The sequence below is a fragment of the Paralichthys olivaceus genome, chromosome 4, assembly GCF_024713975.1.
Source record: "Paralichthys olivaceus isolate ysfri-2021 chromosome 4, ASM2471397v2, whole genome shotgun sequence".
Classification (NCBI taxonomy): domain Eukaryota; kingdom Metazoa; phylum Chordata; class Actinopteri; order Pleuronectiformes; family Paralichthyidae; genus Paralichthys; species Paralichthys olivaceus.
The window spans coordinates 7,351,836-7,370,067 of record NC_091096.1 but is presented as its reverse complement, the minus strand read 5'-3'; the positions used below and the strand labels follow the sequence as shown (position 1 = coordinate 7,370,067).

At 41.7% G+C, this 18,232-nt stretch overlaps 1 protein-coding gene across 4 annotated transcripts in view; it reads right to left on the bottom strand.

Annotated features, from left to right (window-relative positions):
- Nucleotides 1-18,232, bottom strand: part of msh3 (mutS homolog 3 (E. coli)) — a 34,487-nt gene that overhangs the window by 1,677 nt on the left and 14,578 nt on the right. For all 4 annotated transcript variants that reach the window (XM_069523504.1, XM_069523502.1, XM_069523501.1 and 1 more), the window contains exons 17-23: nucleotides 17,421-17,537; nucleotides 17,118-17,225; nucleotides 16,369-16,483; nucleotides 15,973-16,130; nucleotides 9,700-9,886; nucleotides 930-1,062; nucleotides 623-791 (exon numbers count right to left, since the gene is read on the bottom strand). In XM_069523504.1, coding sequence (XP_069379605.1) covers nucleotides 623-791; nucleotides 930-1,062; nucleotides 9,700-9,886; nucleotides 15,973-16,130; nucleotides 16,369-16,483; nucleotides 17,118-17,225; nucleotides 17,421-17,537 — 987 coding nt within the window. The remainder of the gene's footprint in view (nucleotides 1-622; nucleotides 792-929; nucleotides 1,063-9,699; nucleotides 9,887-15,972; nucleotides 16,131-16,368; nucleotides 16,484-17,117; nucleotides 17,226-17,420; nucleotides 17,538-18,232) is intronic.

The following is an 18,232-nucleotide window of genomic DNA, read 5'->3' as shown; positions in this document are numbered from 1 at the left end:
AAGACCGATTAAAAACATAAAAATAAAGCGGTAGAAGTAGAGATAACCCAACATTACTTCTTTAATATCCCATAATAGTAAGAATATCATAACACAAGTTGCTCTGGATAAAATTTAAAAAAAATTGTCTCTTGCCGCCAACGTGGTGCGTGATGTCATCTGGCAAAACACTACTTGCACTACTTTGTAATCAAACATGATGGCGGACTTATGACTGTCAAGACAAAGATTGAATAACTACTGATGCTGTTTCCAGAGGTGTGAATTCTTGTAGTAGAGTATATTATGAATCTTTTTGCATTTTTGTGGTGTCAAGCCTTAAAATACAGGACTTCATTGTCTCATCTGTAACTGAGGGAACACCCCCCACTGACACAACCCCTGGCGTTGGACTCAAACAAACGCATTTTTTGAAACATCCAGTTTGAATTACAGACTCTCCATTATAATGTATTTATTCCAGAAGCCGAAACTGAGATGGCATGAGCTGACTTTAAAAAAAATCATCATATGACACTAATGCTTTCTCTGGCTGAGCTGTGCCCCATGTGCCTCAAAAACAGATCTTGTTGTGTAAAGCGGAGCAACCCTTTACAGATTGGTATATGTGGGTTCGCTGTACCTCCTGGCGTTAACCACGTTCTCCATCTCCCTGGCTTTACGAGCAGCAGTGTGTAGTATAGAATCTGGAATGTCGGCCAGACGGGCGACATTCAGGCCGTAGCTGCGCCCTGCAGCACCTTCAGTTAGCTGGTAGAGGAAGGTGATGAACTCTGGCTGAACCTCATCGTCTGTAAGAAAATGCACATGTATAAACCTTAAAATCTCAGCCAAGGGCCAGGAATCCAACTGCATTACAGTCAAACCCATAATTTCCACCATAAAACACTGAAAGCATTTCAGTTACATGCACAAAAATACACACATACCATCAGTGTCAGTAGCAATATCGGGGTCATTGAGGAGGAAAGCCATATGGTAGTTAGCCACATGTCGAGGATACGCCTGCTCCAGCTCACATAGAGGGGGGTAATGGGTCACAAACAGGGTTTGGGCTTTGACCTAAAAAAGGAAAAAAAGAGTGTTAATATCCAAAAATGTGGTCTGCATGCAGGGACCCTGGCTGCTCTCCAGAGTCAGCTGATATCAAAATGTTCAGGTTTAGGAAAACTGCATAAACAGAGTCAGTCGAGTGTGAATACAATCTGTACAATATGTTCACAGTCAGAAAACATCCTGGTGAGGGGTAGAAAACTGCAGAGCTGCAGGCAGGACGACTGTATGGCTGCTCTGTAGCGGCCTGCCAGAGGAGAGCAGTGGAATATGTCTCTCTGGCAGGTTAAAGTAAGAAGAGTAGGAACAGAAGATGCAGTAACGTCACTTGTGCTGACCCTCCAGTGTTTGGTTTTACTGGAAATGGAGGGGCTGCCTTCCCAGTTCCCTCCTACTCACCAGCTTTGCACAGTGCCCATGAAAAATGAGATCTGAGCACAGACTGGAGACAAGAAAACCTAAAAAATAAAATAATCCGAGGCAGCCGACAGGCATATTGCTGGTGTATTTGTCAGTTTAACACATTCATATCACAGACCACATTTTGTTACCAGGTGTAAAGAGGTTATGTTGAGCGAAGATCATGTATTAAAATAAATATGTTCAAGTCCAATGCTCACAATTCCAATTAATAGCTGCTGAAATGTTGCATTTATCATGCAAATATTTGCTAATTACCACGAGACACAAAGTAGAGCTACAACAGATGAAAATGCCGCCATCTTCCACATGTGGAGCCAAGGTCTACGCAGTAGTTAGTGGGGGAGGGGGACATGGTAGGGAGGTCCCATGGATAACCAATTAACCAATCGAGAGTCAGTCTCGGCTGTCGATCATTATGCTTTACTCAGTTTTTATAGCATTAAAACCAAACTTACCAGAACACACAACAAACATCAGTGTGAAAAGTGGCCTACATACTGCAGCAGACTCACTTTAACAGCTTTTCAAATATATACAAAAACGTCCATATACAGTGTGATGGATACACCTCTAAGATTCTTAATGTTTATATAGAACATATAGAATATTCATCATAACATTGTTTAACTTATATTAATACAAAATAAGAGGAAATAAATAAAGTACAAAAACAAAGTACAGAGCGAATGCATTATGTAACGTTATCTGTCTTACCACAACTAAGAAACAGTGGTAGCAGAAACACAAAGAGCAGAGCAGCTACATGTACTGTGCTCCGGCCCGGTGTTACTTAACTGCCTCAGTGCCCTGCAGTGTGCTGAGCCAATACATGACGACAAGCTTTGTGAATATTACCACTGGTATAAGCGAGCGCTCACGCACGCACGCACGCACACACGCACGCTAACGCACGTACACCCACACACACACACGCAGACACACACACAGCGTCACTTTCCCCCTTTATTTGCATCTTTTGTTTTATTTTTTCTTTCTTTCTCTTGAGGATTTCTTGCCGTCAATCACTCACTCTTTTTCTCTGCGCTTCACCTCATCTCTTCTTTAATCTTTGTCAGGCCTTTGAGCAGCCCAGAGGCTGTGTGATTGAACTCTGGCATTAAGGTTAAGTGATGAAAATCACAAAAAGCGGGTGGCGCGGAGCCTCTCTGCCAAATGCATGCACAAACATTTTCCTCCGAGCGCTGAACTCTCAGGACAGCTGCTAAGAGCTCTTAACCAAAACAAGAGCACTTCCTTTTCCTGCTTACTTTAACAACCTAGTCACTTAAATGGAGCAGGGTGAGCAAAACATTGTGTATATATCTTCTCCCACACGTATTTTAAATCGTTTATGACAAATTGTTGAAAAACAATTATATGTGCAGCACTAAAAAGTCCACGATCGTAATGATAACAAATCATACAGGAGTTCTAATGGCGGAGGAGGAGGTCTGAGTCTTACATCATCGCAGCAGACAGGCGGCTGCAGGACTCGGCTAACTCGAGGATCAGCCCGCTAACCGCTCGGTCTGAGAAAGGTCACATGTCACGAGTAATACTTCCCTCTGAAAGAGACATGCAAGGTCACTCCCACGTTTCTTACTGAGACACACAGAGCTGCACCTGCTGAAACATGCACACACAACAAGCTCATAAGTGCACACACACATACACACACATACACACGCACACGCACCAGCTGCCTCAATCCTTCCTGTCCACCTACACTGAAAAGTTAAAGCAAACGGAGGATGGCAGAGGGAGGCTGCAGCCTGGATAATGGTCTGATTAGCTGCTAATGGGAGCTCATTACCGGACCACCCCAGGGTCCAGTGGCAGCCTTGTTCAGCAGAGTTGGACAATTTGATGAAATTACTGCTGAAACAATTAGCCAATTAATTGATTAGTAACAGGCAATTTTGATGATCAAATTACTTAGTTATTTTAAAGTGAGGAAACGATTAGCAATAATCTTATACATCCACGTATACAGTGTTTATTTCAATGAATATGCAGGTACATTCTAGAATCTGCTACTTAGCATTTCTCATCATATATGAATTTATGTAAAGTAAAAAAGTGCTGGTTAATCAAAGAATAATCCAATCAGGAATTAAGTTTTTGGCCACTTGGGGAGAACAGGACAGAACAGAGAAACAGGCCAAAAAAAACTAAAACATTTGTTGAAAGACACCAAAACAGAAGTCATTTAATAATTCTACAGAGCTTTGCCTCTTCACATCAACATCGCTTTTTTTTTTTTAAATGTAGATTATTTTTTAAGGGACATATAAGTATTCACTTCCACTAGATGTCGCAAAAGCAACAGAATCTCAAACAAAAATATTTCAGAGTTGTTGCGAAAGCAATCCGAGAAACGCACATCAAGAAGCACAGCTGTTTAAAGTTAGCGTGTCTTCACAAGAACCAACGAGAAAAACAATCCTGCCACAGCCATTAGCCCATGCTAGCTCTGCTCCACAGCAAAGCTTGCGATATCAACATTTGCCGAACAAATCTTTACAACAATTTACCACATGTTGTCATCATTCCTCCTGTAGCTGTATGAAAACAGGCATGTGACATACATACCTAAGTTTCTCACACACTGAGTGGAGGAAAAGGTCCGAGTATTCTGAGATGACTATACAGACACAAATATATTGACGATGGGAGAGGCAGGGAACAGTTCTGATCCTCTCTGGCTATGAGAACTGGAGTCTGGGTCTTGAAAAAGTTGGAACCACCGGTAATGTAAACTAAAATCTGTTGTATATTTGTAAACAGATAGAGGGAAGCTTGGAGCGGTTCAACTCTAAGGAGGCCAGCTCAAGATGGGACAGGCTGCGTGATCGACTCAAGCGGTTCGACTCATTTCTCTGCAACTGATCTGTCACATGACACAGATATACACTTTCTCTGAATCGTGCCACCTTGTCCACTACTTCTTGTTCTCAACGATAAGTCATGGTGCGTGTTCCAGCGTACACCTGTAGAGCATCATTACTCTCATGACATGTTGTCAAACGCAACCTGAGGAACAGCTGGAGGTGTCGACCTTATTATCGATGTCTCCGTCTTCTCACTTCTCTTTGGGCAGTTCGACAAGAATCCAATTCTAACTCAACACCCTTTGTGTTCTCACCTCTCAACTAACAAGGTAGTGTGTGTGTGTTACTACCCTTTGACTAAGGCTGTGAGTCCAATTTGTAATATAATAGGGTCAGTCAAAGTTGGGCGATGACCTTTCCTTGATGTCAAGTTTTGCCTCTAATATTGAAGCAAATTCTTTTAAAGATGGTGACTTCACACCTGTGGTTTGATTTATTTGGTCTGAATCAAGAAAATATATGACATTGTTACTTTTAATTCCGTTCTGGTTAATGTCAAACTGGCTTATTTAAAAATGAAGTCTATTTATGTTCCCCCACAAGCTGCTGGTCTTGGCTCAGTATTTGTGTTCATATACTGTGGTTGTATCGAAAGACTGATAAAGATCCAGGTCATTGGGAGTAAAGGCTCATTAATGCTGCGTTTACGCAAAGAGATAAGTCCGTTTCAAACGATGTAGCCGTCACTTCTCAGACACTTCCATGCGTCCTATACACCGGCATGGTTGTCTAGCAAGACATCCACAAGAGGGCAGCTCAGGAGTTTCTGACAACAACAAAAATGGCGGCGATGTAGGAGGTTGTGATAATGTAAAGATGAATACAAAAGCAGATGTGTTGTAAATGGGCCAAGTAACATCATAAAGATGTCTGAAGTTTCTTACTAACAAAGAAGTTCTGACATGGTTAAAATTTCTTCCTCATGTCCTGTTGTCGGCTACACGATTTCTAGTGGTACTGCTCCATTTCCTCTGTTTCATCCAGAACTGTAAACCTTCAGAACACGAGCTCAAATACAGATGGTGGTACTGCTTCATTTCCTCTGTTTTGTTTGTATCTGTAAGATTTCAGGAGACGTGCACAAACACAGGGAAAACAAACGCAGCGTACCGACAGTACTCTATCAAACATTGAGCATAAATGAGTCTTGAAACTTCATATGTGAGGAGAAATAATGTGTCAACACTTTTGCTAAATCTGACTAACTCTGTCCCAGAAGACCATACATTTGATTAGGGAAAAAAAAACTTTCATGTGGAGTATTTTTAAATATCCCGTATTTGACAAAGAAAAAATAAGAATAAAAAAAATACTTTTGTGACAGAAATATGGTTTCCTTCCCTTGCATCATCTTGCGGCCCATCAATATTTTATCCCGAGACCCTTTCTGCAGTCCAGACCCACATGTTGGGCAACCACTGCACAAAACAAAAACACTACAGCTATAAATTTTGAGAAAGGAACGCAGTCACAGCGAGTCAAGAGAAAACAGACAAGTATCTCGCGTCTGAGTACAGTACAGGGACGAGAGTGCAGTGGAGCACACGTGGGTCTTCGTAGGAGCTTTGTGCATCAGCGCATCGGACCATTTACGCCCACGTGGAACAATACATTCTTCTGGAAATGTACCCACGAGTGGGGAGCCAAAAAAGTGAGCTTTAGTGTGTTGTAGTGTAAAGCTGGGCCGGGTGTTCTGTACTCTACTCTTACAGAACAGTATTCAAGAGTCTGAGTCATGGTACGATCGCAGTGTGTCGTGCTAAGTTAAGTGTGAAACTAATGGCAGGACCTGCTGTTAGCGCGAATAAAAGTGAGAGCAGTGGTGGCTAGAAAAGACCATGAGGTAAAAAGTAAATTATATAAGCGTGCACTGAACCAATCTGATGCTGCCCGTGATCTCACCCTGCAACTTCTAGCAGAAGCGATCCTCTCTCGTCTGCCTCTCTGTTTCTCTTTTATTGCTGCGCCAAGGCTGTCTCTCTTTTTATTGAGTGGTGTTACAAAACCCATCTACATTCTTAACTACCTCCCAGGTGAGTGCTGGGGGACGGGGGGGAAGGTGCGTTACAATAACAACCGAGTCAAAGAGAAACTAGTCTTGACTTCTGACATGAGCGGTAAGTCTGGCGAGGAGGAGGAGGTGGAAGAAGGCAACATGGCAGAGGAGGAAGGGGACAGAGTAGGAGGAAGAGGAGGGAGCATTAAAGACTCTGCAGGTCTGCCTGTATCCTGGATAACTTACTTTGTGCTCTTTTTATTTGTCTTTCCTTTGACAGCAAGGCCTTTCTAACAAATCAATGCTGTTATACAATAGGTAGTTGGACGGCTCCCCCCTCATGCCAGCAGCAGCTGCCTGCTGCTTCATGCTTCTTACACATCTTCGTTCTATGCTTTCCAGCAGAATTACATAACGCCAAAGATTCAGTCCAAAAATTAATGTGATACTGGCAAAACATTAGAACTGGAAGAAGGTTGCTGAAAATAAATATTTACTCGCCTAAATTTGAACAGGGGTAACTCGGGGTAATTTGGAGCTTTTTGATTGAGGTCTTGGAAAACAGAATGTAAACAAACACCAAAATACCAGATCTCTTCTATTGGACACAGCTACGACTTCACATATGGTAGAAATTGGAGTGGATTGTATTAATGGTAAAACTCCAGAAACCCACAGAAGGAATGTGTCACTGTGGACCGACTCGGGAGGTACAACATGAGGCTCATCCTTTCCTTAACACCAGGACGCCCGAAGTCACCGGCGGTCAGATAAACAGCTGGTGGCTTGTTTATCCTGCAAAACAAAGTTCTTCAAGTGCAAGATTAAATACATGATTCCTGAGGTCAGCATAGACAAACTGACTCTGATAAATCCTGTCTACCCAGAGAGGCTACTGCCTAGAGAGAACTTACACTGCACACACACACAAACATACACACTAGATTATAGTACTTTTTGTCTGTGTCGTGTGTATCTGATCTTGCTGACTACACTCTATTGTAGAACTTGAGTCATATATTAGCGATATCAACGGCTGTGGCTCAGGAGGTAAAGCGGGTTGTCCGCTGTTTGGAAGGTTGGTGGATAAATCACTGACTCGTCTATTCAGAGCGTCCTTGGGAAAAATACTGAACCCTTAACTGTGTCCTCAGTGTCTTGATTGTATGTGTGATACAGAAAAACTATATATAGAAGTGATGTGTGAGTGTGAAAGGTTGAATGCAACCTTAGTGCTTTAAATGATCGTTAAGAAGCTCTATATAAATACCACTTATCACCACTGTATCATTATCTAGACCAGAGCCTGGGCCATATGGATTTTTGGGGGCTGATGCCAATAATGATATAAAGTAGGAAGAACATGTGGCCGGATGGCTGCCCACACAATACACAGGTATGTAAATGTGATATGCTCAAGCCTCAGATCTACGACACTAAAACGGAAAGAACAGCCACATTCTTCATCACAAGAAAAATCTTGCTCCATTAATTAAAATGCTTTAATGCTGTTTAATCTAACAGCAGAGATACAAATCCACATGGGAAGGATGTTAATTGTCACATTGATAAAGACAGGAAGCCTCATGTTAAAAAAAAAAAAAAAACCTCACTGTTATAAGAGCTGAGATCGTGAACGGAAGCGTCTCCTTACAACCTAAAGCACGGAGCCATGTCGACGTTAAATAATGAGTTTTCTGTGCTCACAGTATTGATTCAGTATTTCAACATAAATTGGTACATACAAGTATACAGAACAATTAGTTCTCCACAAATTAACTTGGCAATGCTTGTATTGATATATCCTCCATTTTGTACACAAACACACACACACACACACACACACACACACACACACACACACACACACACACACACACACACACACACACACACACACACACACACACACACACACACACACACACACACACACACAGCCGTATTTCCATGACTTCAGGGAAAAATACATTGACTTACATTATTTTCCTGGGGACTTAATATTAGGAAAGCCTGACCTTACCCCAACCTTTAAAGATTTATCTTACAGAGACTTGATATCTGTCCGCACAATGTCCTCATGTGTGACTGTGTAAAGAGATTTAGGTCCCCACAACATTAACACACACATTTACACACACATACACACACAATCTCTCTCAATGGAATACCGAGCACTGCAAAGCTCTTTATTTTTCCAGCTCTGTCGCTTCTCTTACTCCTCCCTTTGACTAAAATTGCCCCTTTCTTTTTTCCATGCACATCATTTTACTGACAGCTGACAAGAATGTGGAGGAAACGTGTTATTATGGCTATGAGGCATATCGACACATATCTTCCTTTTCAAGCTCAAAGGTGGACGTTGAACAGCCTGTCATCATCCTTGAGTGTGTGGGTGTTACATGAGGGATACAATGAGTCCTGCTGCAGTACAGCATGTAGCACATCCCTTTAACAATTAGGTATCTAGGGGTCAATCTTTCTTCTTTCTCTTTCTTTTTCCAATGTATCCTGCGCTCAAATAGGTTATTAACGCTATAGATCAAGCCTCTCTGCAATTGTGCTCAGTTTTCAAGAGCTGCTCTGCTGCTGCAGCTGCTCTCTGGTGGCTCGTTTCGCTCTGCAAAAAGAACTGAGCGTGGCTGAAGAGCGCAGAAGCACATACAATCGAGCACAAATAGAAACATGTGCACACACCTCTTCACTAAGAGCCACTAATTTGATGGCTAACTGGGCTGTTTTACATTCCAGAGTGTGTTTGACCAGCATGGTTTTCATGCCCTAAAATGTCCCATTGATGCTGCTTTTCTTTTCCCCACCATCTCTTTTTCTTTCCCTCTTAAAGATATAATACGTAACAGTTCTTTATTAAAATGTCTTAAAAAAACAACTGGACCTACGTAATATATTTTGGTGACTCATCCAAAATGTTTCCAACAATATTCAAACAAAATCCTCAATTTCATTCAACATAACAGGTTGTTTCATTTTGATCGCCTCTAATTGCATCGTATCTTCTTTATCCTTGGCTTTGCCCGTCTATAGATTTTAACACAACTACTCCCATGATCCCACGCTGCTTCACGACATCATCAATTAGGTCTTTTGTTATAGTTTTGATTGATAAACCCCTGGTGATCGAAGCTACATATTGTACATGTAAATATCTAAATCTGTCTTATGTCTTATCATATTTCCATATCAGTATCAAGTAAAGAGGTGAAAAGTGACACAGATGACATCTGGTAGAACTGGTTTTAGCAGGATCGCAATATAGAAAATGAAGAAACACATATCAGTAAACTAAAACAAACATACACACAACAACACACTTACATCTCTGATGAAGTACTCCAGGGTGGCATAGGCGATGGCGATCCCATCATGGGTGCTCGTACCCCGTCCCAGCTCATCAAGGATGACCAATGAACGTTCGGTTGCCTGGGAAATGATCTCGGAGGCTTCGGTCAGCTCTTCCATAAACGTACTGCGCCCTTTGAGGATGTTGTCTGAGGCCCCCATCCTGACGACCAATCAGAAAAAAGAAGAAACACAAGCCAGAGGTTAAAAGTAATAACAGTATTTATTGTAGGATTGATATCTGCTTTGGCGATCATGGATTCAAACTCAAGCTTTGACGTAGGGATGTGGCAGAATGCACATATGTAGTGGACAAAGACTTCAGTAAACACACACGACCAACAACTAATAATAACAACAATCATGATAAACTTATGAACATAATTAAGAGACCTTGTGCCACTCATTGTCAAGAGTCTGCAGAAACAGTGTGATCTGTGTTTTTCCTTCCCTTTGATTGTGTGGGTGTACAGGCAGCATACTTTGCATACGTCTGTGGAGGGTGACATTGCTCCCACTGATGTGCTCAATTTGGTCCAAAGCTTTTGATAATAATAATAATAATAACTTGAATTTATGTAGCGGCTTTCAAGAGACCCAAGGACACTTTACATGTGTCACTAGGGACCAAAAGAAAAGAATCCACACAAAACAGGACAGAAATAAAAAGCACTAATTCACAGGTGAAAGTGAAACGGTTTAACAGGTTTCACAGAAATTAAAGAATCTACTCTTTCACTTCACCATGTTTGTGCTTGTATGGGTCAAAATCACAGTTCAAATCCTAAACATTTAATATTAAATCCCCAGGAAAATAATGTAAGTCAATGTGTGTGTGTGTGTGTGTGCGTGCGTGCGTGCGTGCGTGCGTGCGTGCGTGCGTGCGTGCGTGCGTGTTAGTTAAACAAAGTTAGTAAAAATGTATCTTCTGTCTCAGATCACAGAAATCGGTTTTGATTAACTCGCAAATGCAAGAAACTTGAACATTAATCAACCAGAATAAACTAATAATTGAGTTGGGTAAAGTTACTTTAGGGAACATTTCATAACACATGTTCATAATCTTCCTGCTTCAAATTTCATCTAAATCCAGTAATTTGAGTTTCAGTGTGACAACGTTCACCTCATCATCGACGGGTGGCAGTCATCACGCTGAAGTTAGTGAGAGTTTGCGAGAGTTCATTGAAACTTGTGATAAAAGAGTAAGAGACGTTTAGGAAAAGACTTGCAAGAGATCCTGTGTGATGAGAAAAATTATGATTGATGATACTTAATTCCCGGTGAAGGGAACATTTAAAGCCAGTGGCACAAAATCAGCAGCAGTGGAACAAAGCTACCTGATGTTGCCGTCTGTCGTGTCCATGTCAATAAATATGTGTCGACTAGAAAAAAATACTATGACAACATGTTGAATCCTTCTCGAGCCTCGGAGCCAGTCTGAGCGTTCCTCTGATGCGGAGCGACAGAGAGACGCTGTGACTCATCTGATAAAAACTCTGCTCCAGCTGGATCACAGATGCAACATCTCTCAGCCAGTCAGTGTTTCTCACCTCCAAATCTGTCTCTGCCCGTCCTTATTGACCTTAAGCATAAAACCTATCAATGAAACACCAACAGGACCCTGCAGCGCTATGAGTTACTATGGATACACCGCACGTCAGACAGGAGAGGGGTGTGGCAGGCATGCTGCTGCATTTCATTAGCCAATTTATAGCGTGTGTGTGTGCATGTGCGTGCGTGTGCGTACCTAAATTATGACATTGGATCTATACTGCATGGCATACAGGGTGAACAGGATCAGATGAAAAAAGGGGCACAACATGTCCGACCCCTGACGAGGGGGGTGCAGCAGAAACCCGACAACCCTCCACCATCTGGGTGTCCTGCTGCTCTCCTCCTTTTTCCCACCAAACAAACCGATTCTGAAAATAGTCTCCGTTTATTATCACCTCACACATTCAAGTGTTTGTATAACACTCATGAATACCTCTGTGATTGATCTCTTAGCTGTGTTTTCACTCCTGTCCATTTGTTCGTTCGTTTCTTCGGTCAGTCTGTCAGTTGTTCGGTCGGCCAACGCAAAAACTGCTGAACAGATTTCCACGCAACTTGGTGGAGGGGAGGGGACCTGAGCCAAGGAAGAACCAATTCAGTTTGTTGTAAATCCAGACAAATGGGCAGATCCAGGAATCGCTTTTTTTAAGATTGAGAGATCGGGTGTTTTATGGCATGTTCACAGATTTACCAGGGAATAATTAATAGATGTTGATGAAAAAAATAATAATCATGAAAAAATGTGTTGAGGCTTTCTTGATTTTAAGGAGGCTTATATCACCATGTTTTAATGGAGTCTGAATATTCTGTTAAATCATGACTCTGTCACACAAAACCTCCAGAAGTAAGAAATCTTTCTCCAAAGTGACAGCTGATCCACAGGAGACGTGAGTTCAGTGTTTATTCTTCAATAACAGCTGTCGTCTTAAAGAGCAAAAGAAAGAAATCCACACTCCTCCATGTCCATGTGGTTTCACTCTGTATCACTGGACTGTGATGTTACGTGAATTCAGAATGTGATTTAGCTTATTTACTGTAGAATCCTCACTCTCCCTCTAACTGTCAGAGGAAGAAGCCTCAAGGCAACCGAGTCTCTAAAGAACCTGTTGAAATGAAAGACTGAAAGAAATGTCTGTTGTTTACTGTGCATGGCTGTTAAACTTCACTACGCCATAACTGGAAACATTTCAGAGGGAACAGAAACACGTAAATGTGTATTTTCCACAGGAAAATAAAAGCATCCCCGACGGACGTTCTTTCTGTGTTGCTTCAGCTTGAGGTTTTTTTTTTAATTTGATTTTTATAGTTTCTTATTTTTTTGTTGTTGCATTTTTCATTGTTTACTACTTGTGCAAGTCCATTGAGCTGTTTTCATGAAGTGGATTTCAGTAGATGAGCAAATCCAGAACGTAAGGCTGGGCAATATGGTCAAGATTTATATTAATGTGGTTTATTTTAAGTTTAACGACTGATTTTTGAGCCTGAGTGAAGGTTGTGGTTTTAAACGCTTTGTTCTGAGCAGATGATGAGAAAAACTTTATAAACAGCCTGAGAACAGAAACCTGAGATTTTATTATTTGTTGTACATCCTCACTGCTCTTAAACATTATCAACATACAGTATATTGGACCTTTGTTATTTTTCTATTGAGGAAAAGTATACGTTGAAATAATTTATATTAATATAATTAATATTGTTTGTATTATTCATCCCTAGCCAATCCACATGAAGAATTCACAATTTAAAAAAATGACATGCAACATGCTTCATTTTAGAAGCACATCTACTTGTGGCCTTTTGTATCTATGTTGCTGAGTTCACCTGATTTGTCGGACTCTGAATCATGGATTCCTGCAGTCTGATTTAAAGCTCCCGGTTGTGCACACACTAAAAGCCTAAACCAGCCCCGCACGCCGCCTACAAGAAGGAACATTGCAGCACTCTAAACACTCAGAGGAACAACTGAGTCGATTTAGGATACCGACTCTTCTCCACATGTTACAACACCCACTTAGGTGAGGAGGTAACACAGAGATCTGTTGGCACCGAAACACCCACCAAGTCATTCTGGATATTAGCTTTGTTTCCGGGACCCAAATAAAAGAAAAGACAAAAAAAAATCTTCTGATGGGAGATGAGCTTGTGAAAGACTGAAACACCGAATAATCACTGCTAGTCTACGCTCGATTAAAGGTCCTTTTCAAAACACACTTTTGCATTCTGCTTCTTTGGCTGTTTCCATAACAACCATGAAATGATGGAAGAATGTGCTCTATAACCCGCAGGACTTGATACCAACAAGACAACACACACACATACGTGTTGATGCGTGCACATGCGTACACACACACACCAGGCTGTTGGCTTACTCTGCTTCAGCCTGTAAAAGAGCACACACATAACAATGCTCAAATAACTGAATGGTTTATGTGTAAAAATCAGTGGAGTGGGCAGGGAAATAAAAACAAAACTGTGAGAAGGGATGCAGCTTAAAAACAATCTCCACTTTATTCATTTTATCCTCATTGATAATCAATCATCTGGATCGGATCAGACAGGAGATCCCATTAGACACCTACGCAGCATCTCATTACCCCCCAACCCAGTCTGCTTATTCCACTCTAGTAAAACTCACAAGCTCTCGCTCCAAGTCCCCCTCCCTCTCCCTCATAAACACATAACATCGCTGGAACACACACACACACACACAGACACACACACACACAGACACACACACACACAGACACACACAGACACACAGACACACACACACACACACACACACACACACACACACACACACACACACACACACACACACAAAGCAGTTCCCACTGCTGCGTCTATCATGCTTGACGCAGCAGTGGGAATTGTTTGAGCGTTTATTATTAAGAGCGATTTTCCTCAGGATCTTACACTGTGATGAGAGGGAGGCAGAGTCGACCAATTAGAAACAGACAGGACAACAGAGGTAACGGAGGAGGTGGAGAGAGGACAGTGGATACTGTGCAGCTGCGTGTACGTGTGTGTGTGTGTGTGAGAGAGAGAGTTTTCTCTGTGGATATTAATTAGCTGTAACTTGGTTTTTTTCACTGAGAGAAAGAGATAATCTTCAACCATGATCAGAGACCTGAGTAAACATCAGAGTACGACTGATCTGACTGAGGAGACTGATATTCTAAAAAAGCATTAACTGCACTCAAACCTCAACCTAGAAATATCTATAAATATGACGTTTTCTATAAAAACAGATCAACAGTAGCGACGTGATGACATTTAAGGTAATGACCATGTACTGCAACATCCTCAAGTGTGTCCTCAGTAGAGTGCATAACTCCTCTACCTTTGCCAAAAAGCCCCTTTATGAAACAACATTTAAAATCACTAGATCCAGATTTTTGTTTGGATCTGTTCCCTTCAACATGCCTGATTTTTTTTCTCTGCAAAATCAACAAACTTGTTGAAAAACCCCATCTCACAATGTCCAACATTTAAACACACTTAAAGATGTGAGGAGCAATCACCTCATTACACTAATCTCTTTCTCTATAGGATAGAAGAATACACACACACGGACACACACACACAGTCTTATGCTGCTGACACGTCGCTCGCTCCCGCTGGGTTAATACATAAGAACATGCTTATACCCACAAAAAAACGACAATTACACATCTGCAAGCCATTAGGGTTTAATCACATGGTGCAGCAGAGGCTGTATAACAGAAACCATATATTGGCCTGTGTAGTCAGGGCTGGAAACTACACACAGAGCTTACAGCTACCCTGATCCTAACGAGAGCAAGCATCAGCGGCAGAGGAAGAGAGATGTTCTCTCACAAAGCCTTATTGTCTGGTGGGTCCTACGATACAGGGAGACGCATTGTAGCAATCAATAACACAACAATGGATCTGGCCTTTTTTAACAACTCTTCTTCAACTTTTACCCCCCTCACATCTCTGCTCCCGTGTGGTGAGGAACCAATGGGATAGGAAGGGATTAGTGTCAGCGCTTAAAATAAACTCTGTGTCACAAGGCGGACATTATCTCGTTTATGCGAACGTAGCGACAGCTCATGACAAGAACTGCAACGGTAGCAGGCTCCTGTCTGTAAATTATAACACCGACTTTAAAAATAAATAATTTCACACCATCGGTCTGTCACCTTGTTAGTCAACTTGTTAGTGTCTTGGCACATTGTGTGTGTGCAACAGCCACTGTTTTCTTTTTCTATCATGTGGTAATTGGTCTGATTTAGAAGTGGAAGTAGAAAAAGAGGAAGTGGAAGAGGAGGTTGTAGTGGATGGTGTTGTCAATTCATACTCAGTCATTTCTTTTTATATTCACAGAGGGTTTTGCATAAAGTGTCTATACATAGCTTTAGTGTATAATCAGTGATGCAGCCCCATTAAATTATTGAATGTAAATCACTGCAAACTGAAAAGATGTCTTATCATGTTTTATGGGGCAAATGCAACTAAAAAACACATCAATGCAGTTGATTTTAGGGTAGTGTGCATTTATTTTACTTTATTAATTACTTTTGTCAGAGTCACTCTGGGAAGATAGAACGTATGTTTTCACCATGTCAGCATATTCAGTTTGTTATCATCTTTCTAAGCTGTGTATGTTCACAGTTGTCAAACATGTGAAAAAAAAGCAGTGGTGGTTTTTACACATGCTTGTGTTCATACCTGGTGTAAATCCCATCCAGTACACCCAGACGGGCCTCAGAGGCCGGCACATACGAGCCCATGTGAGCCATGATGCAGATCATAGCCACCTGACGAATGTAGGAGCTCTTACCCCCCATGTTAGGGCCAGTGATGATCATAGTTCTCCTGCCATCACCCTGGAGGAGAGGAGAGGAGAGGAGATGAAAAAGAGTGTCATAGACAGACGATGAACAAGAGACAGAATAAGATATCTGCATGCTGTTGCACAGCTGAGGAGGTGGGAGGACTGAATGCTTGGCTTCTCTTCCCTACTGGCTCTGTGCTTCTGTGGCAAGATTAACCTACACCCACTCCAGCAGCGAGCAAGGAAGTGTGTGTGTGTGTGTGTGTGTGTGTGCGTGTGTGTGTGTGTACCTGTAGTTCAGTGTGGTTGGGCACATACTGGTTTTGCACGCCCATAAGTAAATCTATAGCAGGGTGTCTGCCATCCCTGATCATGATCTGACGCTGATCTTCACACACAACTGGTCTGAAGAAAGAAAACACACTTAAGTCAGTTTAGCATAACACACACACACACACACAATATACATTATACATAGAAGTCTAAAGATGGCGTATCATTAAAACTGACTCCTGGAGCTGAATGTCACAATATCACTGTGTTATATTCTCTGCTTTATTTAGGATATAAATAAAGTCTAATAATAGACTAATAAAATAATAATAAATAACCATAAAAGTCTAACTATTATAATAATAAAGTTAGACCAAAAATGAAGGTTTTGGAAAGTTACATTTTGAAAAATGGGATAAAATCAAATCAAATAAATAAGTTACAAAGGGGAGTAAAACTAAAATACTAATATGTTTGGAAATAGACAAAATGTGCACAGGTGTGTGTGTGTGTGTGTGTGTGTGTGTGTGTGTGTGTGTGCGTGCGTGCATGCGTGTGTGCGGGGGAGAGATGTTGGCGTTCTGGCAGAGCACGCCGTGAGCCCAGTGCACACTCCCACACACAGCCTGTCTGAGACTATAGGACACGACTCAAGACACCCACACGCACACGATACAGCAAAAAAATGCATGCGTGCATGCACACAAACTCAATACACACTTCCACACAAACACCAATATTTATGGTCATTATGAGCAGACATCACCTGCAATAGTCCCCTTGTTTAGCAACCTCAGCCAATGAAAGGAGACAGTCCATGGTTGCTAGGTGACTAATAGCCCTTTTCATGGTGTTATAGTGCTCTCCAAACTCACTACATAGAGAAAGGGAGGGAGGAGAGAGTCAAGGTAAGTGCATTCATTATTCTGAGGACGCGACAGTGACTTGTCTAAAACAGATATGTTCTGGCAGACTGAGAACTGTGCAGGCATCTCTCTGACCCATGTATTAAACACTTCTTTATTTGTGTTTGTGATCGATGTGTGTGCGTTGATGCAAAGTGTCATACTCCATAAAATTGATCCACTCCCTCTGACAGTCCAGCAGCAGCTGCTCGCGGAGCTGCTGCAGCCTCTTGTAGTGCTCCACCAGGAAAGGAGAGTGATACCTGCTGACTGTCTTGGTGCTGCAGAGGAGATGAGGGATATAAGTGTGGTAAAGAAGGCAGAGAACAAAAAAATGAAAGGAGACATATGATGCTTTTTAAGTTAACTCCTCTAGAGTATTTTGTGCACGTAAAGAGGTCTGCAAAGTTAAAAAGCCCACAGTCCCAGGAAGGGAGCTTCTCTCCTCCACAGAAAACACAGCTCCTGAAATATATAGTCCACTATAAAGTGAGTTTGCCATTTTGTATCCCACAAAGTGAAAAGTAGCGTACAACTGATGGTCGCTAACCGAACAATATAAACCATCATGCACTGCGCTCGCAGTGGAAACAGGAGGAGAGAGAAAAGCAGGAACAGTCCGACCTGTCGTACAAATGTAGATACGAGCAGAGCATCACTGACCAAACTGTAACAAACACTTTTATTTATACAGTCAAAGACATCAGGTCATTCCTTTTCAAAGTATTAATACAGAGCTTAAAATAAACATTTAAAATGTATTGAGGGATTTTCCGACGGCAAACATTGTTGCTGTTGTACATGATAAACCTGTGACAATGATGGTGCAGAGGTCTGACCAATCAGAGCAGACTGGGCTTTAATGGGTGGGTGGTCTTAAAAAGACAGGAGCTAAACAAAGTGAGTGTGTGTGTGTGTGTGTGTGTGTGTGTGTGTGTGTGTGTGTGTGTGTGTGTGTGTGTGTGTGTGTGTGTGT